A 27,972-nucleotide genomic window follows, 5' to 3' on the forward strand; every position below is an offset into this window, starting at 1 on the left:
CCCACGTGCTATGTCCTACCGGTGAAGCTTCCCCTGTCAGGTGAAAAGAAGCGGCTGGCTAACTGCCCATGTCTCGGAGGAAGCATGGAGCCAGTTTCGGCTCTCCCCAGATCAGCAGAGGGTGGAGTAGCAACCAGGATAAAGAAATTATGTTAGCACTAATGGGGGATAAAAATGGGATAAAAAAATAAAAATAAAACTTTGTTTGAGGTTATCAACGTTATTCACTAGTCTAAAGATAGTTCTACCATCAAGAACATATAAAACAAAAGCAAAAACTATTTTTATTTGCAGAAGTCATCATTGATATTTGGTGTTAGCTAACGTTAGGTAACGTTATTATTTTTAGCTAAAGTTAATGTTATCTGTCTCCACAATTCTGTCAACTGACATATGCATTTGCTTTTGAAAATAAACAGCGTATAACAGCAATATAATATAACAGTAATATAATAGCGAGTTGCTTTCCCTCCCAATGAAAGACAAAGCACACAATGTCCTATGAATGTGTCCTAAAATGTGACAAGCCTTGCAAGCCCACCGATACAATAAATCAAGGAAAATGGGACAGCTTACAATTAAAAGCCCAAGACTGGTCAGGACTTGATAAATTTGATGATGTTTACACCACCACCTCCTGGGAAGATGGGGCAACCAATCGGTACATGCATTCGTCATGTTATATTTCTATTTAGAACACGGCTCTCTCGAATACTCGATTCTGATTGGTCAATCAACAATATTCACCGGTCATTATTTCTCGACAACCGACCGCTGCTCTGCCACACCTGGATTAATCAGTTGATAAGAGCATTTTGCCCGCAGATGCTACTACCGTAATTAGGCCAACCAGTTGCAGCTGTGGTGTCTTGTGTGCCAATTACGAATGAAACCGCTTTGTGTTGAAAACGCTATTAAAAAATCTATTTGAATAATTATTTTTGTCAGATTATTGAATGATTTAGTTGTAGGCCGTGTTCTAAGCGGGATAATGTATACTGAGCCGGTGATTACTGGAAATAATGACCTTCAGGTGAATATTAAGCCCTCCGCTGCGCGTCGGGCTCAATCATTCACCTGTCGGTCATTATTTCCCCAGTAATCACCGGCTCAGTATACATTATCCCTTACTTAATCTTCAGTTATGCTTAAGCAAGCCAGGCTGTTTATTTTCAAAAGCAAATGCATATGTCAGTTGACAGAAGTGTGGAGACAGATAACATTAACTTTAGCTAAAAATAATAACGTTACCTAACGTTAGCTAACACCAAATATCAATGATGACTTCTGCAAATAAAAATTGTTTTTGCTTTTGTTTTATATGTTCTTGATGGTAGAACTATCTTTAGACTAGTGAATAACGTTGATATCCTCAAACAAAGTGTCTTAAAGTGTGTAATGTTAACATTAGTTAGAGAAAAAGCGAGCTCGCGCAAGTGCTGACACTGACTGCTTCACAGACTGACTGAGCTAATCTGAAAATGCTTGACTGAAAAAGGGCCGTTGCCTACCAACAAGGTCAAGATTAAAAGTCCATACTCTTAACAAAAACTAAAACTTCACTGAAAAGGGACATTGCACAACAGGGATTAGGACTAGACAGTCAGCTGAGTTCAAAGACAAGTTTCCTTTACTGTGTGCTGATGAAATTTAGTAGCCTAGGATTCAGTTTTAATTTCAAAGTTAATTTCATTGTTTGTTTTGAGTTGACCTTTAAATTCAGCTCAAGCAACTAACCTTGCTAGCTTTGCATACAGAATATTATTTTATGTTAGGCTATAGTGCAAAATTGTTTTTGGTTCATTATGAAAATGTGATGGGATGAACTGGACACCATATTCTCAGTAGCCTACCCTATTTAATGGGAAACCGCAAATCAGCAACTGTTGTTTACACACAAACATTGACTTTATTGACCTCAGAGATTACTTCTGTGTACTTATACTGTATACCGTAAAATACCAATTAGAAGCCGACTTCCAAATTGCCGCGGGTCCCATATATAAGCGGGGTCTGGATACATATTTTGTACATAAAAGCAGGTCCCAATTTGACGCCCGGTTAGTTTTTTCAATGTTTTCTTTTTACCTTTGCGACATCCTGTTGAATGCATCTCCCAAACACAACGAAGAAGAAAAATCGGAGGAAGAAGACGAACAACAAGGAAACGAGGAACAACGAGGAAAAAAAACACATGCACGAAACTTGCTGATCAAAATTCGTTTTCCCTCAACATCTGATGATTCTGAAAATTGTGTAGGCATTTCCTGAAGATTTTTATACACTAAAACCGACATATCTGGTGTAATAATTATTTTGAGAAATGTGCCTATATGGTATGTTTCCCTGCCAGCGGGCATAGAAGTCGGCTTCTAATTGGTATTTCACCGCACACTGCAGCGGAGGGGGCAGAGCATGCAGCCAGCGGAGGAGGCAGCGCATGCAACAAATAATCTGCTCACATGATGATCATGTTCTCTCACCTTCAGCGGAGAAAGTTTAGTGGTAAATACCGGTAGGTCACAGTTCAGCTCAAATTTTATTTGATTTCATGTACAGTACAGGCCAGAACTGGCATGCAATGTGCTCTGCTGCGCTGAGAGGGAGGCGCGGCTCTCCCCATAGACAAGCAATCGTGTGGGGGGCTGTAGCCAACTCATTAAAATAAATGGTTTAAATAAACAATTTCATACTATTTACAATCTTTTCTGAGCAATATTTTTGTACAAAAATAATTAAAGCAGGTCCCAAACTGCCGCAGGTCCCATATTGACGCGGGGTCTGGCTACATATTTTGTCAATTAACGCCCGGGCTAATAATTGGTATTTTACTGTATTATTCAACTCATCATGAGAAGACCTGTCATTCAAGCCTAATATGAAGGCTCTATGACGATTTTGAAAAAACTGCCTCAAAATTGGCAGCCATCTTGGATTTGAAGGTCAAAAATAGGTCAAATCATTATATAAACACCAAATATGTATTCCTTGACCAGAATAAGCTCTGAAACCATGTATTGTGCATCATAGGTCAAAGCATTAAAAAGTTCATTTCCACAGCAGCCATTTTGGATTTTGGTCTCTCAAATATTTTCCCCGCCTTTTTTAAAAATACACCCCGGCTAAATTTGTTTATTAACCCTCCTAGATGACAAATCCATTGAGAAACGGACCTTCGCTCTCCACGGTCACGGAAGTGCCACAGATGACCCTACTACTGTGCGATGTGTGTTCAATTTGTATCAATTGTGTTTGGATGCGCACCAACACTGGGAGTTTTTATTATATTTGATCGCAAAATGCACAATTGTTATGCTTAACTGCCTCACTATAAGAGGAAGTAGAAAAGTCTGTCCCAATGCGCAGACAGGACTTAGAGCTGGGCCTGGTGTGAATCTGAAAGCAATTTGGAGAAATCATTGCACCATTGAAGGCTCTCCTGGAAATTCAGATCAAGGAGTGTGCCTGGATCCACACACACACACACACACAAAAAAACGAAAAACATGGCCAGACTTCAGCCATAAAAACACATTTTCTGATTAAAATCCCCCTAATTTACTGTAAACTGAGTGTCCTGTAGCTGAATTATGATGTGAGGAGATTTGTTTGAGTTTGTTCCTGTCCTGCCGCGGGGGCCCAGCAGACCCTTCCCTGCCGCGGGGCCCCAGCAGAGCCTCCCTCCCGCTGATGAATGAAGCTTCAGTGCGGGGAGGGGAAGCTGCACTATGTCACCTTGCTGTCATACGAGCTCAATCAATACAATCTCAGTCCGCCGAGGCCACGGGAGCGGGAGAGATGACAGTGACAAATTATACACAGTATACTGTGTGTTCTTTTTCTCCTGGTGATGTGATGTGATCCTTATCTCATCCCTTGGCAAAGCTGCCTTATTAAATGTCTTCTAGTTAGGACCACTATAGTCAAAAAATAAACTTGAATTGTCATTAGCAGTAGTTATATTTGGCGGTATATATGGCTCTGTTGTGGGAGCTCCCTGCCCTTCCATGTGCCTACATGAAAAGCCTAAAGGAAACTGCCTGCACTAACAGACACTTCCCGTGTGTGACCAGCGTGAAGAATAACAGAGTGCTTCCGTGGCGCGCTGTGCATCGCTTCAATTTCCAGTGTGTCGATTTCCAGTGTGTCTGCACTGTAAGAAGGAGCTGCGGTGGAGGTGGATGGCAAGCAGTGTTGGGCAAGTTACTTTCAAAATGTAATATACTACATATTACTAGTTACTTTCATTTGAAAGTAATAAGTTACTTTACAATATTACTTTCTGTGTAGAGTAACTTGTTACTTATTACACTACTTTTGCATTACTTTTAGCAAAACAACAGCAGCAGCAGAATGACATTGCCGCCCCGGAACCATCCCGAAAAATAATTTCAACCGCCTGAAATCAGTGTAAACAATCCAAAATTCTAAATGTTATTCTTTTCCTTTGTTATTGTCATCTATAGTGGTTATTGGCATAAAAACACACAGTTTGATTAGGAAATAATTGTATCTTTTTTAAATATGTGCTTTGATTTGAACAAAACTGCTCGATTTGTTTCTGAGCCGCCGGACACCAACACACGGTTTTCACAATATGATATTATGACATGAAAAAAAAAACTAACTAAGAGAAAGATATTCAAGTCTGGATTTCACACTGCAGAAAGCTGATGCAGACCTATTCACCATCAAAATGTACTCTGTATGTGCTTATGTAAACCCGTGAGTGTGTGTATCAGTATTTATGTGTGTGTGCGGGTGCGGGAAGGAGGGGGATACAGGAGTTAACATGACGCCCTGCTCGTAATGCATCGCCTTACTGGCAATGATCAAAGCCTCTGCTCCTGTGAAGCCCAATTTAGAGGAGAGGGACCACCGAGCTAGAACAAGGTGTGCTCACCCTGTGTGACTTGCCACGTGTTTGTGTGTGAGAGAGTGGGTCTGTCTGTCTATACTGCGCCTGCCTCCATTAGGTGCATGTGCGTAACACATACACAGTGTTCCTCCTGCATAATGCCATGATGGGGATTCGATCCAGTTTGAGAGAGTGTGTGTGTGTGTGTGTGTGTGTGTTCTTGTAGTTCTATACTTACAAGGACCAAATGTCCTCATTAAGTTAAGTTAAGTTATCCTTTATTTATCCCCTTGGGGAAATTAATCCTCTGCATTTGACCCACCCTCTACTAGGAACCTTCCTAGAACTAGGAGGAGTGGGCAGCCACTGTGCAGCGCCTGGGACCAACTCCAGTTATTTTGCCAGTACCTTGGTCAGGGGCACTGACAGGAGTATTAACCCTAACATACATGTCTTTCTTTGATGGTGGGAGGAAACCGGAGCACCCGGAGAAAACCCACACGGACACGGGGAGAACATGCAAACTCCACACAGAACGGACCTGGGACGGACTGGGGTTCGAACCCGGGACCTTCTTGCTGTGAGGCAACAGTGTTAACCACTGAGCCACCGTGCCGTCCCAAAATGCCGTCCTCATAAGGATGTGATAGTGGGGATCTCTTCTATTTAGGGGCCTAGGGCTAGGACTTGGGTTTAGAGTTATTAGGGTTAAAGTTGAAGGGAAAATCCACCCCAAAACACTTTAAAGTCATGTTTTAAGATGTATGTATCACAATTAGTTTGATGGTTTGATGTTCCCATCAGTTCTGTCAGCAGTAGAGGGCATTTTTGCTGTTGATCATTATCAAATGTATTTTGAGATCCAAATCATAATACTGGCAGTAATTTGTGACTTGATAAACTGTCGTCTAAACAAATGAAAGACAAACCTCTTTTAAAAAGTCTCAAAAATGATTAGGATATTGGGCCGGTTACTCTGTCTAAAACGAATCGTCGGCTATATGCCGCTCTTTGAGGTGAGCTGCCTAAAGGGCTTCTTTCTAGACACCATTTTGCACCGGCCTTCAATAAGCCTGGGAGAAATCCATCATAGAAGAGGCAGAGAGACCACTTTGCACTGACAGTATATCAATAGGTCAAAATGTAACGCAGCCACAAGACATGTTTTCTGTTGTTGTTGCTGCTGCTATCACTATTGCTATTACTCTCTCTCCTCCTACACATAAAACCAACAGCTCCATGCAACAAGTGCAGCTGAGTTGTTTGGGGGTTGTCCAAAGGCATTCTGGAAAATGTAGGAAATCAACTGGAGTAGAAGTAGACCAGGTAGAATGAGGGAAAGTGGGTCCAACAAAGAGGTCTCTTCAAAAAGTAACTGTATCTGAGGGTGGAATTTCCCCTTAACGTTAGTTTAAGGTTAGTTCTTGGGTTTAGGGTTAAGGTTAAAAAGTAGGATTATTAGGTTCGGTAATGGAAGTCAATAGAAGGCGCTCCCAAGTATAGTAATGCGAATGTGTGTTTCTGTTTATGTGAGTCTTGTACTATGTGGCCGTGTACTGTGGGGGACGCACAGTCATCTATTTATACCCTACATGAGACTTTGCCCGCTAATGTCCGCTGACTGTTAACCCATTGATACCTGATGCAGCATTTGTGTGTGTATCCCTTTAAGACCACGAACCGCGTTGACGCAGTTCGCGGTCTTAAAGGGATACACACACAAATGTGGGATATACACACAAAAGCTGCATCAGGTATCAATGGGTTAAGACAGGCCAACAGACAGGGTGTCAACGCGACCGCAACGGTCTCAACCCCCAGGTTGAGAACCACTGATCTAGTTTGATATGATACCAGAGACTTCACTCCCGGCTTTAAAACTATGCCCGCAACAAGCCTCTGAAATAGTGAGAATTGTATCACTGTAAATCTGATATTTGAGAAATTCCCAGTCGGGAGCACAGCGGGAGAAAGAGGTAAAAATAGGGAGAATGAGAATCCCGTGAAAATGTTGTGTTGGCAGGTAGCCTACACATAATCAAATGGGTAATTTACTCTGGGCCGAATTACCGGCACGCTCGCCGCGCTCCCATGTATTGCTGATTACAGTTTCATTACAAAAGTAATAGGTACAACAGGGATCCCATCATTAATGGTGAAATTGCCATCATGCTGTTCATAACAAGCTGCATGTCCATAGAGCTCCTGAGCTGACAGGTCATCATAGAGCTGTGACCACAGTGTGTGTGTGTGTGTGTGTGTGTGTGTGTGTGTGTGTGTGTGTGTGTGTGTGTGTGTGTGTGTGTGTGTGTGTGTGTGTGTGTGTGTGTGTGTGTATGTGTGCGTGCGCATGAGTGTCTGTGTGTGTGTGTGTGTGTGTGTGTGTGTGTGTGTGTGTGTGTGTGTGTGCGTGCGTGCGTGCGTGCGTGTGTATGTGTGTGCGTGCGTGTAGGTGCGCATTCTATTCATTTTATTGTCTTTCAACTTTTATCCATTTTTATTACTTGTTTTACTGCACTTTGTATTGCACCTTGTTCTCTGATTAGTGCATTTGTACCTGCTTTATGTTTGTGTTTTTACTTGTAAAGCACTTTGATCGGCCTGTCTCGTTGTAAATGTGCTCTATAAATAAAGTTGACTTGACTTGATTGGTGTGTGTGTGTGTGTGTGTGTGTGTGTGTGTGTGTGTGTGTGTGTGTGTGTGTGTGTGTGTGTGTGTGTGTGTGTGTGTGTGTGTCGGCTCAAGGTTCTCTGCTCCTCCCTATGGCTGTGCAACAATCTCTGACACAAGGAACGACTGTCGCCAAGAAACTCATTCTGAAGGAATGGAAGTCCCCCTCTCCACCTTCTTTTCAGCTGTGGTTGACGGACATGGTCTCTCAGTTATACGGATGGAGAGACTCAGGTTCCTGAGGACCAACTCACTTAGAAGATTTTCAACTATCTGGGAGCACTCGGGCTCTATAACGTGACGTTTAGATCACCGCATTTCAATAAATGTTTTTGGAGATTTGACGGTGCTTCAAGGTCGTTTGTTTTGCTCTTCTATCTTATTGAACAGACTCATGTGTTTTGTGAAAACAAAACCATCTATCTGGCAGCGTCAGGTTATAGAAATTAGGGGTGCTTGATATGAAAAAGGTTGAGAATCACTCACTGTTTTATGGCATCACTCCGAATACCCATTTTCAGTTCCAGTTCACACCTTCATGTTTCTGTGTGTATGTGTTGCCAGTCCTGCTCGAGGTGACAAAACAAGATGCTGGAAATTGCAGGTGGCTACACGGGCAAAGCGGCAAATCTCCAGTCTGCAGCTGACACCTGCACATCTGCAATGGATTCCCTCTGCCATCTCCTTGATTGTAGATCATGGGGGTGGGGGGTGGGGGGGGCGTTGAAGTTGACAGCCTCTGCTATTTCCACAGCACGAGCCGTACATAAATACTGAGTGTGGAAATGATTCCCATCATGTTTGGTGTGATATGAAAACGCCTTGGCTGCGTGCGGCGTGTGAGGATAGGCGATATCTGGAGGAAAGGTGACTGCAGGTGACAGGCAGTGCTGCCAGAGTGGTTGTAAATCATTCTTACTGCTTCTTCCCACCTTCCTCTGACCTACTGCATCGAGACGGCTCACCTCGTGCCCATATGCATGTGAGATAAACGCTACAGGATCAAAACGCAACAACAGAAAAATTGTAAACCGAGGGAGCGAGCCCGACCGCTCACTGCACTTTGAAATGATTAGCGCCTGTCTGGCCCTTTGTAGCTACGCATACAGTATTCTGCCGATGCCGAACCAAGACTAGACTTAAGACCCTGCGTGACTCTGAATGGCAAACTTTTTTCTCTTCTGATATTCCCCCCATTTTCTCCCCAATAGAGCACCGCAGGAATGAGTCCGGAAGTATACTTCTAAGAGGGGGGAAAATAAAAGCATGTTTAACGCCGGGTGCAGGCGCAAATTGGAGGCATGCCAAGTCATTGCTATTCTCCGTGCCCCGCAAAATGCCACCTGTGTGCGGCGCAAATGGGATTTGGGCGGCCTTAAGCACCTGCATCATTCACAGGTGTACGTGGCCTGGCAATGCCTGGGTGTTACATCAATCAAACCAATCGGATTCCCGTCTCGCGTTTGCGTGATCCATGCTGATGCTGTAATTCTCTCCATGCGTAATTTGGACATCTCGCAACAACCATCGCATCATATACCTGTTAAAAACATCTGTGATTTCATGCAATTTGGGGTGACTGGAAAATACAAACGTGTTTGCAACGGGGAAACAGGGACATTTGATTGACAATAATATTGCAAGTAGGCTACAATGTCCAAGTTTTCTCAATTCATTTCTGATTAACCCCTCTTTGTAGCCTATTTGTTCCTGTTTATTCTGCCACAGAAAACCCGACAGGTCTGGTTGGGGATAATTTGTTTCAGTATAATTTATTTATTTTCTATATCACTGCGAGGGCGAGTGAGTGACATAGCAGGGGGAGTTTGGAGAGAGAGGGAGATGAGAGGAAGAGCTGACAGATGAAGGCTACTCAAAGGGGGAAAATAATTGTAGACTAATATTATAGTAGGCCATTAATTATAGAATTGGTGATTAATTCATCTGGACAATGCAGTATGGTGTGTGCGTGTGTGTGTGTGTGCGCGCGTTTGTGCGTGCATGCGTGAGGTTTCAGAGAGAGGGCGAGAGAGAGGGGGTAGAGAAAGAATATCAGCAGCATGTTGGTGGTGTGTGTGATAAAGGTTTTTCAGTGAATAATAATAGCTTCAATGAATAATCTGTTGTGGGGACACGGCTGGTTTGGCTTGGGGCACGCCCACACCTGTGTTTGCGCTCAGATACCGGCGCAAAACTGGATGGTATCGTGCTGGGAACGTAAATTGACACTTTGACACACTCGAGGAGGATGATCGAAGAGGCAGGGAGGATAGCATCCGACGGGCGTTAAGGCACGCAAACTGGGGCGCAAGTGCAAAAAGTGGATGGCGCTTGTTCCAAGATAGGGCCCATTGCGTTTTCTCCCGCCGTTGCTCTGCTGCTGCTGCTGCTGTGCAGGGCAGCGGATAGAAAATGAGCTATGATTCGGGCTGGTTAGAGGATAATTGAATAGGCTCCTTTGTTTAGAGTCCAGGCAAGTTGGATGGAAGGCACTTAGAGAAGCAGAGGTAAATACAGGCCAGTGTGCACAATGTGGGCAGCATCTTCTCCATCTGTTGTCTTACTGTTAAGCTAGATCTAAGCTGAGCATTCCTTTCCGTTTGAGAACTGCGAAATCAGACAGCAATTCCATTCAAAGCAGTCTAAACATGAAAACACATACCACCCCATTCTCATCCCATTCTTAATTCTTTGTTCTTATGTATTACAAACTTTATGATTGACTATTAGGCTATGTTCACACTAGGAGGCCAAATCTGGACACTCCAAGTCTGATTTGTGTCACTTGTCCCAAACCACATATGGAGGTAGTTTCCAATCTGCTTTCGACTGATGTGACTTCAGTGTGGACATGCTGATCACCCAAATCAGATTTGAGAGTGTCTTTTGCAGGGGGCGGGGACTTGAAGAGCAGAGAGCAGACATGCAAACACTGCCAGAAACATTGTATGTTGGCTCATTGGCTCATTGTATCTGGACCTATTTATTTATGTCGATGATCTGGACACACATATCCGACTTGAACACTTGCCCAAATCATATTTGTGGCAGTGCGGACACACTCCCAAATCAGATTTGGGAAACCAATCAAGATAATGATGATTAATGACTTTAGCAGCAAATCGGATTTGCCTGTAATGTGAACATGGCCATACTGTCCTGTTTATGTGCTACTGTGTCCTGCTCTGTAAAGTCTTTCAGAAAAGCTGCTCTACAAATGTTCAAATTATTATTATGAGTTTTTTTTAATTGAGCATTTTACATTATGATTATTGTTGTTATTGTTGTAAATGGAAAACATGAAGTCACCAATGGAGTAAAGGCTCAATCGCACCCTCTGTCCGCCTCGCCAACACGATGCGTTGGCCTCAGACGTGCGTTCAATCACAGCAACAAAGCAACGAGACCGCTTCGCTCCTTCTTCCCATTCACGCTGCGTGCTCTCGATTCAGAAGTAATTAACGGCCCCGCTCGCTGAACAAATGCGGCGGCTATTCCTCAGAGAGACACTCACATCTTTTTGAAGTCGCAGGTGTCGTACTCTGGCCAGTCGATGTAGCAGACCACGCGGCCGGGGATCTCGGCTGTGGTGGAGTAGTAGTACTGGGGGAAGGCCAGCAGCAGGGCCAGCATCCAGATCACCCCCACCACCACCTTGGTCTCCGTGGACGACATGCGCTGCTGCAGGGGGTGGATGATGGCCACGTACCTGCAGGGACGCAGGGAGGTCAAGAGGAGAGGGTTATAATAATAGGGCTGACATGACACTTCATGATGTAAGTATCTAGGGGTGGAGATCACAAGTTTCGTCACGATGTGATATTATATCGATTCTTTGGACTATGATACTATATTTGCTGATATCACAAAGTCTGCCACGATAGGATTTTGATTCAATTCAATTCAATCCAATCCAATCGGGGGTATATTCTTTTGAATAAAAATTATAAAACTAGACCTGTTGTTAAGTAGCCTATGTATATATACTGTATATATATATATATCTTTTTTTAAAGTAGACCTGTGCCACATTTGTCATGTTTAAGTCGCTCCTTCCTCGGACGCACTGATTGATCCAGAGTCAAGTCAAATGCATATCTGGCAGCATGCCAAGATGGATTAACCTACTTGTGTGATCGTCGTGTGTGAAGTCCAGCGTTATTTATTTATTTATTTATTTATTTATTTATTTATTTATTTATTTATTTATTTAACTTGTGTGATCGTCGTGTGTGAAGTCCAGTCTTATTTATTTATTTATTTATTTATTTATTTATTTATTTATTTATTTATTTATTTATTTATTTATGTACCACAGTGTGTTAGCTATAGGGAAATAAAAAAAGGTGAGAATATCCACTATGTTTAGGACCCTGGAGCTCTTAAACCCTAAATTCTTCAATTCTACTTGTAGTTTATATGTGAACGGAGTTGAGGTCATAGTTCATCCATCTTTTTAGTCACCATGATGTAACTCTCCATAACATGATTACATTAAAGAATGTTATATGCAAACAGTTTACAGTCATCTGATTAAAGGTAGGCCTATAGATCATACACACACGCACGCACGCCACATTCTAATATAATCTAATGGTAAATGGGGCGGCTGTAGCTCAGGAGGTAGAGCAGGTCGTCCACTAATCACTTTGGATAAAAGAGGTCGGTGGTTTGATTCCCACCTTCTCCAGTCTGCATGTGGAAGTGTCCAAAATTGCTCCTGATGGTGTGCCAGCACCCTGTGTGGTAGCCTGCCGCCATCGGCGTATGAATGGGTGAATGTACCTACTGATTGTAAAGCGCTTTGGATAAAAGCGCTATATAAATGCAGGCCATAATATAATATGTAATGGTTATTGAATGCAACTCTATTGAATATTGAATTGAATGCAGACTGGAGTTGTTCAGATGGAGGATTGTTTCCGTTAGATTCATTGTAGTGTAGGTTCTTGGTGTCGGCAAAGGGGGAAGAAATGCACTGAAAATACAGCTCTGAAGGTTTAACTCAATACACTCTGGAACAACACCTGTGGGAATTTGGTCCCACTGCTGTCAATTTATCAATATTGAATGTGTCGCGTGTCCAAATTGCACTAGATCTGACACTGAGCGTGCGTCCTTGGGTCCCCAGCAACACACAAGTGTGAAGGACACACATATACACACATACTGTACACACTCAGATACACACATACATATACAGACAGAGATTCCTTGCTTTAGTAGTAGACAGATGTCAAATAATTCTTTACACTTTTGAAAATATCCCTCTTCGGTTTATGTCAAGTTACACACATGAGAGAGAGAGAGCGAGAGAGAGAGAGAGAGAGAGAGAGAGAGAAGATGGATCTTTGCGGATTAGGAAATAATCACAAAACTGTATCCTTTGGAGCAAAACCAACAACAGCATCACAGCGTCTGTTATGAAGGAGCGGCCTTTTAAGATTCAAGGCAAACTACCCCCCCTCAGTGTTTTTAGAGTAATTGTTTCACACCGTCATAATCATGCTCCTAATCAGACAGACACCAGAGTGCAGGAATAACTTAAAATGGTTCTTCTCCATCACTCGCACCGCCGCTCGCTCCACAGGAAATTGGTTTTATGAAAATGGTTCGCTGCTGGATTCCACTGCCCCCCCCCCCCCCCCCCCCCAGCTAAAAAAGACACTGTTTCAAAGTGTTTGGTCGATATTTGACCTCGACTGTATTTCAACATCTGCAAAGACTTTCGCTGTGATGGACGTACGTTGTTGAGAGATTTACTTGTATTGATTTGCTTTCATTTGAATCCTCAAAACCTTGTTTATTCTCCTAAACAACTTTCTTTGACGCAGAGGCTTTGAGCTGGGCTACTCTCCCTCTGTATCATTTCAACTCAATTGATGATTACACAGTTTTCATTTACATATCGTTTATCTTAATAAGGCTGAAGCCGAATAAAACTGCCCAACATTCTGTATACAGTAGACAGGGTCGCAGAGAGGGGGGACAGCCCGTACAGTTGGCAGGAGGCGGGGTTATCAGAGCCTGGGATACTGGTATGTCAGGGCTTAGCAGCAACATTGATTTTGATCTTTTGTTTTTGTTTCTGTGCAGTGTCAGATTGAACTAAATCCCCATTAAAAATGCCTCGTCATCTGATACGCATAAGCAAAAAAAGTGTGACTTTTGAAGGAGCACTGTAGTGAAACACTCTCCTCTTTTGCGCATGGGGAGGGCCTATAGAATACATTAGCGTCAGTTGAATTTTTCTCTGAAGTGCCCCTTTAAGCCAAAACTTCTCTGGAGAAATGCAACCCGGAGCCAAAGTGATCTAATTAAAGGCTTAATCCCGCTAATAACCCACATTAGTCTGCTAATTGGACATTCTCAGTCTAATTATATCGCGGTGGAGGAGGAGGGCTTTGGAAACGCATGCTCCCAGCCAAAGAGGGGAGATAGAAAACCCCGGGCTTTATTTAGGCTCTGCCGACCGCCGGTCTCTACAGCTAGGTGAGGTGAGTCATCATCGGGCCGTTGAGAGCAGAATCAAACGGCTGCACAACACAACAACAAACACTGTACAATGACAGGCACTCCTACTAATAAGGCTTAGACTATTTTCTAGGGTTTCCCAATGGTCATGGAATACCTGGTGTGTCAGGGAATTTTGAGACATCCAATTATGTAGGTGAATCTTTAGTGTGGTACTTTTCAGAATCAAGTGTAAAATGGATGAAAATTAGCAGAGTAACAAAGGCAGAAAACAAGCATTGAGAAGGTGTATTCAACACAGGGAAAGTCAGGAAATTTTATCAATTATATAGAGGAAATACAAGAAAATCTGGGAATTTTAGCTTGACTGAAGCGGAATCCATACTGAAAAACAACATCGACAAACCAGGAAGGAAGTTGGAAGCACTCCTTTTGGTAAGCTGTGGAATTTTACATCAGGGCAATGGGGAAGATGTATTTGAAAGTCAATTGAGTATCCTTTTTTGATACTTGTGTAATCAATCATAATTTGCAAGTGCAGTGTGGCTGATGATGCCTGCTGAGCACAGTTGAGCCCTATTCCAGTTTCATCCAATGTCTTCTTTCACTTTCCGTACATAACAGCTAGTTAATGACTCTGTCTTCATTCACAGTGAGACTTTCTAAGAGAAAAGAATCTGTGCTCAACTCGCCTGGCCTAACTTCAGATGACACTCCTCTTATTCACATAACAAAGTCGCTCTCTTCATTCTAACGCCTCAATGACACCGTTACCGCTTGGAGGTATTTCATCTTTATGGACTTGTCGGTTCAGAGTGTCGCTCCCCTCTGTTTACCTCTCTCTCACTTGTCATCATTCCCTACAGTCTCCTCATGTCTCTGTGGGCAAGTTCTGATGTGAAGAGAATCTTTATACTATCCGCACACAGATACAGCTCCCAATATTTTATTGATGACAAAAAGCAACGTTTCAATCCAACAGAGTCTTCATGAGCCAAATGACTCATGACAGACAGAAGGGTATATAAACAGCAAGCTAATGGCATCACGTCGAAAACGCCAGGCTTTTTACCAATCAAAGAAAAGCATTATATAGAGACTTCAATGATCCATAACAGTGAAATAGAAATACATAATAGAAAATAGCAAAAAAGGCAAGCGCCAAAGAGTTATGTGGCAATTAAGCTATTGCACAATGGCCAAACAAGTTCTGCTGTCTCTCATTAGGACACCTTCTCCACAGGTGGCAGGCAGCATGGAGACGGAACAGGTGACATAGAGCTCCAATAATCCACAAATAGCAGCTAAAGTGCTGTGGCAATACAAACGGTTCAATAGAAACACCATGAGGCCACTGCAGGGGAAACTTTCCTGAAGAGGCAATACAAACGGTTCAATAGAAACACCATGAGGCCACTGCAGGGGAAGCTTTCCTGAAGAGGCAATACAAACGGTTCAATAGAAACACCATGAGGCCACTGCAGGGGAAGCTTTCCTGAAGAGGCAATACAAACGGTTCAATAGAAACACCATGAGGCCACTGCAGGGGAAGCTTTCCTGAAGAGACAATACAAACGGTTCAATAGAAAACACCATGAGGCCACTGCAGGGGAAGCTTTCCTGAAGAGACAATACAAACGGTTCAATAGAAAACACCATGAGGCCACTGCAGGGGAAGCTTTCCTGAAGAGGCAATACAAACGGTTCAATAGAAACACCATGAGGCCACTGCAGGGGAAGCTTTCCTGAAGAGACAATACAAACGGTTCAATAGAAACACCACTGCAGGGGAAGCTTTCCTGAAGAGGCAATACAAACGGTTCAATAGAAACACCATGAGGCCACTGCAGGGGAAGCTTTCCTGAAGAGACAATACAAACGGTTCAATAGAAACACCATGAGGCCACTGCAGGGGTAGCTTTCCTGAAGAGACAATACAAACGGTTCAATAGAAACACCATGAGGCCACTGCAGGGGAAGCTTTCCTGAAGAGACAATACAAACGGTTCAATAGAAACACCATGAGGCCACTGCAGGGGAAGCTTTCCTGAAGAGACAATACAAACGGTTCAATAGAAACACCATGAGGCCACTGCAGGGGAAGCTTTCCTGAAGAGGCAATACAAACGGTTCAATAGAAAACACCATGAGGCCACTGCAGGGGAAGCTTTCCTGAAGAGACAATACAAACGGTTCAATAGAAAACACCATGAGGCCACTGCAGGGGAAGCTTTCCTGAAGAGGCAATACAAACGGTTCAATAGAAAACACCATGAGGCCACTGCAGGGGAAGCTTTCCTGAAGAGGCAATACAAACGGTTCAACAGAAACACCATGAGGCCACTGCAGGGGAAGCTTTCCAGAAGAAGCAATACAAAGAAACACCATGAGGCCACTGCAGGGGAAGCTTTCCAAGAGACGCAAGTGATTAAGAAGGGAGCCGCTAAAGCGATAAGACACAATTGCCAACCTTCAAGCCGGCCAGTGGCTTGTTTTTGCAAATGACGTTTGAAAGCAGCCTGTGGTAATTAGATCATGAATTTGTTTCCTCTGATTTACCAGCTTCTCCAGGGGTTGCTGTTGGTGGAGAAGATTAGGCTACATAAAATCCCTGTCAATACTTGGAAGGGAGATGGGTGAAGGTGGAGGAACCTGGTGTGTGTGTGTGTGTGTGTGTGTGTGTGTGTGTGTGTGTGTGTGTGTGTGTGTGTGTGTGTGTGTGTGTGTGTGTGTGTGTGTGTGTGTGTGTGTGCGTGCGTGCGTGCGTGCGTGCGTGCGTGTCTCTGGGGTAAATTGGAAGAAGGATTGTTGCCATTATTGTCCACAAGCAACCTGTCACCTCATCTTATCACAGCCTGGTTGCCGGAACATTGGCTTTGTACTGTGCGTTTCTGCAATCCACGGATACGAAGAATATCAACATTTCTGAACCAAAAATAAATTGTAGGCTACAGTATATCACATTCATATAAGAGATGTGTCAAAATAACACGTGTTGTCCCTGAGCTGATGTATTCACATGTTAAAATTTAACACGTGTTATAAACAACAGTGATGTGTGAAATGTAAGTTAACACGTGAATATCAGGGACAACACATCATGTGTTATCATGTGTTATTTTTGACGCATCTCTTCTAAGAGTGAACACGCATCAAGTCTGCTATTGAAATAGTGCGGAGGCAGGGAGTTGTGGTTCGGGGTGGACGGAGGGCGTAAAAACTTTCCTTTCACACTGGAGAACTGTGTTCAAGCCCCAAAGTCTAAATTTCAACCATAAGTCACACTTAACGTTTTTGTTAATTGTGTGGACTTCTGTACACACAGAGCATCACCAACACGTATCTTGTGGATGTAGGTGAAAGGTGTAGATGTAGGTGTAGGTGAAAGCTAGCATACAGGGTGTAACAGTGACCTGACCTGACCAGCACACACGGCAGACATCAACAGATTAAGCAGGTCGCCGAGACACGCAGAGATACAGACAACACAGAGAGGGACAACATCCTCATACAATTTTGAAAAATGCGCACGAACTCGGAAACTCTGGTTATGTGTTGCAGATACCAATTATGTGAAGATCCGGTTCAGAAAACACAATTTGAAACTCGATTTATGGAGCAGAGCTTTTGCACACCTAAAAACGGCAGGTGCGTATAGCAGAAGAGCAAGAACCGACTCAAGTGAAACGAAGGACAAAACTTTGGCATAGACTCCATTTGAAGCTACTGCCAAATTATGGGGAGAAGGACTAACCATGTGACTCAGCTGCATTTGCGCGAGAATGAGATCACGATCACATGACAAATCTTTTTCTCTTTTTTTTAAAGATTATTTTTGGGGCATTTTGCCTTTATTTTATATATAGGACAGTAGGCAGACAGGAAAGAGAGGGGATGACATGCGGCAAAGGACCGCAGGTCGGTTTGAACCCAGGTCGACCACGCAACCAGCTCAGTGGCCTTGTGGTTTGAGTGTCCGCCCTGAGACTGGGAGGTTGTGAGTTCAATCCCCGGCAGAGTCATACCAAAGACTATAAAAAAATGGGACCCATTGCCTCCCTGCTTGGCACTCAGCATCAAAAGGGTTGGAATTGGGGGGTTAGAATGTTAGATCACCAAATGATTCCCGAGCGCGACACTGCTGCTGCTCACCGCTCCCCCAGGGGATGGGTCAAATGTGGAGAACAAATTTTGCACACTCAGGTGTGTGACAATCAGTGGGACTTTGCCTTTACCAAAGGACCGCGCCTTCGTGGTATGTGTGCTACCAGGACGCACACAACAAATCCATTTTACCATGCTCCAATCTATTGGTTTGAAGGTGGTTCGGACTAATTAGCGGTCCGGAAGTTAGCTTGTGATAGACGGTGAGATGCTTCAACTTGCCTTTTTTTTTGGTTAAGTCCCTCCCCCTTTTAACCGGTTTCCAAGATCGAGTTCCCAGGTGGTTCTGTGAAACAAACCATCTGGCAGCGAACCCCGTAAATAGGAGAAAAACAATTAAAGCCCCGCCCTTCCCGGGGGGATGTAAATATATCTTCACACTATAAGTATTGCTGGTGGAGGTGGTGGAGTGCAGATCATGCAGCAGTAACTGAACCCACAGCTGATTGAGGTATAACAAGTTCTTTGCTTTAGAGAGAAGTGCTCAAGATTGGATAATGCAAACAAAAGGAGTGCTTCCTTCTTGAACTTTACACTGATTGGATAGTAAGTGGGAAGATGAGAGCGCAGGAGGATCATTTGAATGAAGAACCAATGGCATAACCTTCACTGATTAGGCAGGAAGTGGCAACTGAAGGGGACGAGGGGGACAAGGGGACGGATCTGTGAATAAAGTAGACCTCCTGATTGGACTTATGCAAAGCTTCCTTCATCTCGCTCTTCACATGTGGCATTTGGAGACAATGCGCTCCTGTCACGAAATGTCACACGCGACATGCTCATCGAGAGGCGGGGAGGATAACTTCAGATGATGATGCCTCAGGGGATAACAGATGGAAGAGCGAGAGGTGGAGGTGGGGATTGAAGGCTGGAGGTAAGAGAGCTGGAGAGGAGGCCACCATACAGTAAGCTGTCATTCATATGCGAGGCACACTGCAGTTACACTGGGATGATTTGCGCAGGCGGAGCAGGGACAAGCAGGCAGGGTGCTTGTCTAGGTGCATACCATAGACCGGTTCTCAAAGTGTGGTCCGGGGGACCCCCAGGGGTCCTTGAGGGGATTCCAGGGGGTCCCACCAGCAAAAAGCATATTCATTTATTTCCACTATAATTCCATCCATAATTTACACAATGACAGAATGTATGACTAGTTAGGTCATGGGTTTCATACAGATTTTGTAATAAAACATCTTATCAGCTGGGGGGCCCTGGGACTAAATCAAATGAGGGTCCATGGACTAATTTGTCAGTTTAGGGGTCCTCGATCTGGGAACGCAGATCAGGCTGACGACCAATATGACTCTGAGACAGATGGCCGATATTTGGGGGTTTCCGCTGTAGAGCGGATGCCCCCCCCCCCCCCCCCCCCGCTTCTGTCAAAATTCACAGCCCTATGACGTCTCATGCAGCTATTTATTATTATCACTTCAGTGGCAAGTATTTACGGGAATAAATGTCTTGAGGAATGACTTCAAGATATACTCAAGAGCTACGACACGCTTTTGGAAAGCCTCTGGGATCGAGTGTGTTTGGGGTGTGTGTGTGGGCAGACTATCTCAATCTGGCTGCTGGCCCTCACTTCCCGCGAGCTTTCACGGGTAATTGAATTTCAAAACACTATAGAAAAGGTCAAGTTCATGGCTTATACACACTGAAAGAGAGATAGGCAGAGGAATTACAGGCCATTACCACCTGCAGTCACAAGCTACAGGCCAAACACAGAAATAAGCCTCAGGCTGTATGGAAACATGCTTTGGAATAAGACTTTATTATTGAGGGTGATTATTAGGAAGGGCTGCCTGAATGAAACAAAAATACGTGTGTATGAACACACACACACACACACACACACACACACACACACACACACACACACACACACACACACACACACACACACACACACACACACACACAGATGGAGGAGCCATTCCAGTGATAGATGATTCATTGAAGTAAACAGAACAGAAGCCATGGGCTGAGATAGCTACAATGCCATGGGCTGCAGCATTTTCTATATGGAGAGACTGTATGAACTGTGGCATGGGCAGATCAAACATAACACAACCTATGTACAATTACTGGATGCTTTCACCCAAAAGTGTCTGATGGGAATAAGGAATGGGAATGGAACCCCTATGGCAGTATTGGTGCTATGCTCTTATCATTCAGCTACACTCAGCATGTTCATCAAAGGACCCTCTGCATGTGGACAAAAGAGCGCTCCAAAGCTATAACATTCATAAGCCTGCGGTTATACAATTATGAAGAGACAGATTAAAGGCGTATACAGGCGTATGTAACTGGTTTTTGAAGACCCTTTTGATCCAAAGAGCCCCCAGCCCCACCATATTTGAGGGAAGTATCAATATTCCTAAAATATAGCCTATTCCTATAGGAGCTTGAGTATCCCACGAGTATGTGGAACTATGATTGTATAGCCTATTTATTTATTTATTAACACATTCTCATGATATTATATTCTTATTTTAACTTATAGCGACCTTATTGTTAATATAGGTGTTTCTATCACTATAACATCAGACTTATTATTTTTAGCCCCCTAAAATGTATTTGGTTGATATAAGATCATAGATCCATAACATTAAGGATCTTTCTCCTATGATTTGGTTACAGCAGGTCATGTTTAGGTAGGCTATTGGTTTTACGTTTACTTTTTACAAGAGCTGCGCAGACAGCGGGAGCAGCTGGCGCTTACCTGTCCAGAGCTATGGCTGTCATGGAGTAGATGCTGGCGAAGACAGCGGCGATGGGGAAGAAGTTGTGGAAGCGGCAGTAGGTCAGTCCGAAGTACCACTCGTTGTGCACCGAGTAGGTGAAGTTAATGACAGTGTTGAAGGCGGACATGGACGCCTCGGCGAACGCCAGGTTCAACAGAAAATAGTTGGTGACGGTCCTCATGCGTTTGTGCGCCATAATGATCCAGATCACTATAATATTCCCTACCACGGACACCAGAACTATACAACTGTACGCTATGGCCCAGAGGACGATTTTCCACGCCGGCTGCACGAACTGGTTCCAGTAGGTTCCGTTGTTGGTGTCGTTGGAGCCGCCAGTCCAGTTGCCTGGCAGTGGCACATCGGTGCTATTGCTATTGAATAAAGGATCCATATTGCCCGATGTCAAAGTGTGAGCACAGCCACTGGAATTAAACCTAAGTCATCATTACCAAAAGGAAAAATATAGTAGGCTACATATATCCAAGTGCAAATGCAGAGTGAAAACGAAAGTTCCACGCTTCCACGGCTCACTTGAGACTGTGGAATGTCCACTTGAAGAGAAGACACCACTGCCTCGGAAAGAATCAACTTAGGAATTCAAAGCAAACACTTCACGGGGAAATTTCGATGGCATTCTCTCTATCTTTTAAACTTTCCACTGTGCGTAAAAATGGAAATGCGTCTTTTACGCACAGCGCAAGTCGTCTCTTCATTGCAGTAGCAGCAGAACAGAAGCAGTCTGAGCTGAGCTGTGCTGGCCGTACATGTCTGTGCGCTGACCTGTCTCGCTGCGGCTCTGTGCTCTCCTCCACCTCTCCTCACACTGAGCGACACAGCAGCAATATGGAGCATGCCGATGCGCACTCGTCCTACAGGCAATAGGTTTTGTTATTATGATTACTGATGAGTGCAGGTTCCATCACATTCATATTGCACAGTCGCCTCGGGGGTTGTTACTCTAAAGAGCTTTCACCAATTTCATTTATAGCCTCATACTTCCCTTGTATGTTCAATAATGGACCTACAGTAATGGAGCCTCCATTAGATCTACATGGCTTAGAAAATAACTGCACAGGTGGTCAAAATAAATCCAATAACAACAACAACAACAACAACAACAACAACAACAACAACAACAACAACAACAACAACAACAACAACAACAACAACATAGAATAGAATAGAATAGAACTGGATTGTCCACAATATGGAATTGTCTTTGGCTTCACAGGTTGGTTAAAATATGACAAGATACAATAAATAAATAAATAAATACAGTACAGTACACATAATTATAGTAGCTAGAAGGCTAGTCGTAATAAAATAGTTCATCTGTTTGACTTCATAGTATCAGATAAAGAAACCCAAAAAGCAACAAGTGGGTATGTGTTGGTTAGAACTGTAGAGTTGCTGAAACTGATGAAAAGTTGGATATGATTTCTGATCTATAGGCTATTCATCCTTTATAGACTTCAAATCAAACCTCTTTTTTAATCAGAACATGGTGTGTAAAGATGTGCCAGGCTGTTTGAAAGTCCCAATTGTCTTACTCGTTGCCCCCTCTTGTGGTGTCCTGTCTCACACTCAGCTTGGCTTTATAATTGGTACAGCTGTTTCATTGGAGTTGATTATTCCATATCATTCCCTGACAGTGTTGGACTTGGGAGGGTTACTTTTAAAACTATTCCACTACAGATGACTGAATACTTGCCCTAAAATGTAATTTGTAACATATTCTATTGGATTACTGGTATAGAAAAATGTAATCACGTTATAGCCTTCTATTTAGACAATCAATAGTTTAATGTAGTTGCATACTGGTACATTTTCATTTCAGTTACACACAGTTATTAATACTAATAGTCTTACACACACACGCACGCGCACGCGTGCGCGCACACACACACACACACACACACACACACGCACACGCACACACACACACACACACACACACACACACACACACACACACACACACACACACACACACACACACCATTCATTTAATGATATCTAGACCCAGATCACCAGCTATCTCTGTCTCTCTTCCTCTGTTTCCATCTAATGATGTCAGCATATTGCGTGGTCACAGATAAACTAGGCCAAACGTCACCTGCCTTCCTGATTGTTCTGTATGTATACGTCAAACCATGTCTAATCTAAAACCTGATTATGCCATGTGGACTATAAATGCTTCTGACTTTCAATACATCAAAACTCACATAGCTACATTAAACTATTGATTGTAAATAAAAGGCTAATGTGGTTTAAATGTTCTAATATCAATTACTCAAGCTAAGTAACAAATTCTAAATACTTTTGGAATACTTCAAATCGTCTTGCTGCCCATTTGTCTGGGTCACTCTGAATGTATGCAAACGTGAAGGCAATGTGGTCGCGGTGCGCACTGCTGGTAATATTGCGACCTTCTTCTGCGTGTTTGTAATGTGGTATATTTCCAATGCAGACCCAGCCCTCATCATGGTTCTGCCTGGCCTGGGAGGTCTAAGACAAACCACACCATTTTACTTATGAAGCTAGAGAAATCAAATGAGATGACCTACATTGGCTGTTTGGAGTGATTTTGAATATACATGCTGAAGAATAAGTCCACAGTATGTTTTCTATAATTTACTGATTTGATTTGATTTGATTTGATTTATGGATAAAGAAGACAACAAAATCCATAATTTACAACAACAAGCACACAGAGCGCAGGAAGCTTTTCTGCCTCTCTCATACGCATTCCACAACATCGCTTTCATGCAGGAGCATTCTCAAAATAAGCACAGTTAGGTTGCTCTGTGGTGGGAACTGTGTCCAGATCTGGCTGACAGAGGGAGCCATATCCCCTTGCCCAGAGATAAGGTTAGAAGTTTGCCACAGTTTGGAACTCTCACCTTAGCCAACTAAGATACAGAGCACTAATCATATACACAGGTGAAGCAAGGGGGTATATTAGGTAAAGACTATCAGTCAAACCTTTTCAATAAATTTCAACATTTAACTGTTTGTTTTTCGTCCTTCGTTCTCGCCATCTGTCACCTCGCCTCCTTCAAGCCCCAACTAGGGACTAAAGCTTGCCTCTGGGTTGGGTAAATGTTATCACCCTCAAATTAAATGAGTGAGCTCTAGATAGAAGCCATGGCAGTGTGTAATAGCTAAAGGGTTTACGTTTGTATTGTTTGTGCTTACCGAGAGGTGTGGGGCCCAATAGGATGTGTGGCTGGCCCTGTGCTTAGTTATTCCGGCCCTGCTAACACAATTATTTGTATTTATGAAGTGTAAAGATAGAATAATCTATACAATCTTTTATAGTTGAATGATTAATAATCAACTCCCCAGCTCAGTCAGCTTTGATTACTTTTCTGATCTAAAACCAGTCGAATATGAACACTTTATTACAGTTTACAGACTGTAATTTGAATACTGGCTTTTATGATCATCTTCAGTCATTATATTATTTCATGATACAATGGTGTTTGTGTCCATAATCTCTTAATCAAATGCTTACTTTCCATTCAAGCATAGTCCCCTAGTAATCCAGTAATCACCTTTTGAAACAAAAGTTAATTGCTTGTTTTCAAACAGGCGCGGCTCCAGTATTGGGCCTGGCGGGCCTAGGCCCACCCACTTTTTCCCCAGGCCCAATCAGATTTTTTTTTTTTTTTTTTTTTTTTTAAATATATATATATGTTTTTTTAATTAATTAATTTTTAAAACGAACATTTGAATACAAAATAAACACACAAAAACGTTTCCTGACTCTTTCTAACAATAAAAGAAAAATAAAACTGTTATATTAGACTTCAAGTACTGACGGGAGTAAATCGGACTCTCAGAACTACCCCCAGAGCTATTCAGATAAAAGAGTTGTTGTTGTAATGTACAGTGTAGCTAAAAAAGGTCAAAAAAAGCCCTCAAATCATTAATTTAAATGAGATATTCCTCTAAATATCGCTAAAAATGTAAAAAAAAATACCTCAAAATTTTTTTTGGCGGCACCCTTTGGGTGCCGCCAAATCGGGTGCCGCCCATCTTGGCGGCACCCTTCGGGTGCCGCCAAGATGGGCCCAGCCTACATTTGTTGAGCCCACCCAAAACTGAAATCCTGGAGCCGCCCCTGTTTTCAAATGTCTCTGTAATCTTTTTTCTTCTTTTTTTCTTTGTAAATGCAACTGATAACATCATAACTACATGAAGCTAATAGCAGGGAATAAATCACCAGCTTTCTGCTCTGACATCAGTCCATCCAGATGTTTTCCAATAAATGTGTTAATTCCCTCGGTGCTGAAATAGACATTCCTACTCTTCCATTTCCTGTGGAGTTTTGTTCTACTAGGCATCTCGCGCGCTACATGTGCTCGATTCCTAGGCTCGCCCGCTACTCAGCCTCGCCCGCCCTGCAGCTCGCATACGCAGTTTGCCCGCTGCGCGGCCTCGCCCTGGCTGCTCCTTGATGGCATACTTCAGGGATGCTGGATCACCTGTCCTGAAGCTGGCAACATACAGCTGTCCATGGCTGACGACGGGGGTCTGAAGCCAGACTCCCACTTCTTTCAGTGTCTGCCCCTGGGACTTGATTTTTGCTCTTATGACATCACTGATGACATCATCAGTGGGACTCTTATGACATCACTGATGATGTCACACTGCTTTTATGACATCACTGATGACATCACAACTTCTTATGACATCACTGATTATGTCACAATGCCTCTGACATCACTGATGATGTCACAAGTCACAATTTATGACATCACTGATAACAGCATCAGTGGGACAGACAGACAGACAGACAGACAGACAGACAGACAGACAGACAGACAGACAGACAGACAAACAGACTGACAGAGCCCTTACTCAATTTTATAATAATAATAGATGGAGACTAAATGAAAATAACTAAAGAACATAAGATAACACAAGCCCTTTGTTGACTAAATGATATCAGAAGCTGTCCTTTCCCTTTTGGAGGCGATCTTAGATACTGAATGATGAATTTCAGGTTGTGAACTTTCCCAACATAAGTAAATAAAACTCTTAACACAATGTACTTCTTAATCTTTTTCTGTTGTCTTTCTTTTTGCCCTCCGAGATGACCTTCCTTTCCTCCTTGCTGAATCTACACGACAATTATTTATTCACGCATTTGCCTAATGGCCCCTAAACAGAGCAACCTTCAAGACGAGGTCAGGTCAAATCAATATCGCCATTCTATTATGGTGGGAATAACTGAGCGGTGTTTCAGAAACCTTTGGCAGGAATGTCAGCGGGAACCAAGCCAAAAATACACTGAGGCAGAGGCCAAAGTCAAAACCCAGACCAGCACAATGCAGATCCAATTAAAGAGCCATCATATAGTGAAAAACTGACTTGGGGCTGGGATGATATATCGAAAATATGAATCATGGGGCAGAACAATGAATGATATGAGCTCCATTTTATTCTGCTCTAGTAATCACAAATGAGACGGCTTGACATTTCACAAGCTCTCCATTGAAATTATATTATTGCCCCTTTGCAATTACATTTTTAAATTGTTGTTTCCATTCTGCCAAGCCAATGTCATCGCTAGAAAGATTTGTGGGTCAGAAATAAACATAATTCTGCACAGTCAGATTTTATCTTTGAGCTTTTATTTATTACATCATAGTTGTTTTGAATGGTGAACCCATGTCTCGTATCAAATCGTATTGTTAAGCAAATTGTCCCATCCCTAATTTGCATCAGTTTAGGCATTTTAGTAAACTACAATTGGACATATGATACAGGATTACTATAATAAGAATGCAAATAAGACACACACATTCTGCGAATAAGAATGTGTGTGTGTGTGTGTGTGTGTGTGTGTGTGTGTGTGTGTGTGTGTGTGTGTGTGTGTGTGTGTGTGTGTGTGTGTGTGTGTGAGTGGAGTGAACAGAAATTGTGTTTGGCCACAGCTATGCCATTTTACGTGCGATCATGCAGAATCTTTCAGGAAGTGTATAAAGAGCATCCCTGCGGCTGACCTAATGGAGCCGGATTTTTTAATTAGGGCTGACTAAATGGGCAAAAATGGTTAATTAGTTGCCAAAATGAGTCGACACAGGTTCAGCACCACAGAGAGCTCCATTCGTTAGCTACTGATGGAAGACACCTGAGTGGTGGACCACACATGAGTGGAGTTGGAATCAGTCAGGGAGGTGGACTATGAAAACCCTCTGGGGAGAGAGAGGAGAGGCTGCATGCCAACTCTGTGAGCGAGGCCTGACTAAATGTCCAGTGATTGTGTGCTCCAACCGGTACTATAATGTGAAGTCTGTGTGTGTGTGTGTGTGTGTGTGTGTGTGTGTGTGTGTGTGAGTGAGTGAGTGAGCAGCTATGGCATTTTACGTGCGATCGCGTAGAATCCTTCATGAAGTGTAAAGAGCATGCTTCGGGTGACCTACAGTAATGGAGCCAGATTTTTAAATTAGACTAGCAATCGAGCAATCGCGGCCTCGCCTGCCCTGCAGCTCGCCCACTGCGCGTCACATTATCCAGTTCAGCCGCTATGCTGCCTCGCCTGCTCGATGGCATCACTGATGACATCATCACGTATGACATCACTGATGACATCATCACTGAACTTATCCTCAGCCACGAAGAATGACGTCACTGATGGCATCATGACTGATGACATCACATCATTAGGTAATTGATTTTGATTTGATTTTTGATTTTATTAGCACCATACAAAAAAAGGCAAGCAAGAACACAAAAATAAATAAAAGACAGTGCAGGGAGAGAAAGGAAGCCCAGTGGGCTTATTCAGAGCCCTCTCCCATGATAAAACATTAATTTCTACAGTTTATAGGAAAGACAATTAAACAAGAAAAGAAAAAAAAAAAAAAAAAAAAAAAAAAAAAAAAAAAAAAGAAAGAAAGAAAGAAAGATGTATAATCAAAACAAACATAAGGATTCAGGATAATTCAATGTTACCAATTCAATAATTACATTGACAATTAAGGTTACGGTTAAATAGAAAATAAAATTTGAAAGGAGAAACATAAATGGTCAGGACAATATGAGATGCT

At 42.9% G+C, this 27,972-nt stretch overlaps 1 protein-coding gene across 1 annotated transcript in view; it reads right to left on the reverse strand.

Annotated features, from left to right (window-relative positions):
- The window catches only part of tacr1a (tachykinin receptor 1a), a gene marked incomplete at both ends in the record, with an annotated part of 49,787 nt that extends 28,485 nt beyond the window's left edge, over positions 1 to 21,302 (reverse strand). The window contains 2 exons of the mRNA XM_083643957.1: positions 11,044 to 11,238; positions 20,887 to 21,302. Of these exons, the coding sequence (XP_083500083.1) occupies positions 11,044 to 11,238; positions 20,887 to 21,302 (611 nt within the window). The remainder of the gene's footprint in view (positions 1 to 11,043; positions 11,239 to 20,886) is intronic.
- Between the last annotated feature and the right edge of the window lie 6,670 nt (positions 21,303 to 27,972).

The sequence above is a fragment of the Poromitra crassiceps genome, assembly GCF_964638095.1.
Source record: "Poromitra crassiceps genome assembly, chromosome: 10".
Lineage (NCBI taxonomy): Eukaryota > Metazoa > Chordata > Actinopteri > Beryciformes > Melamphaidae > Poromitra > Poromitra crassiceps.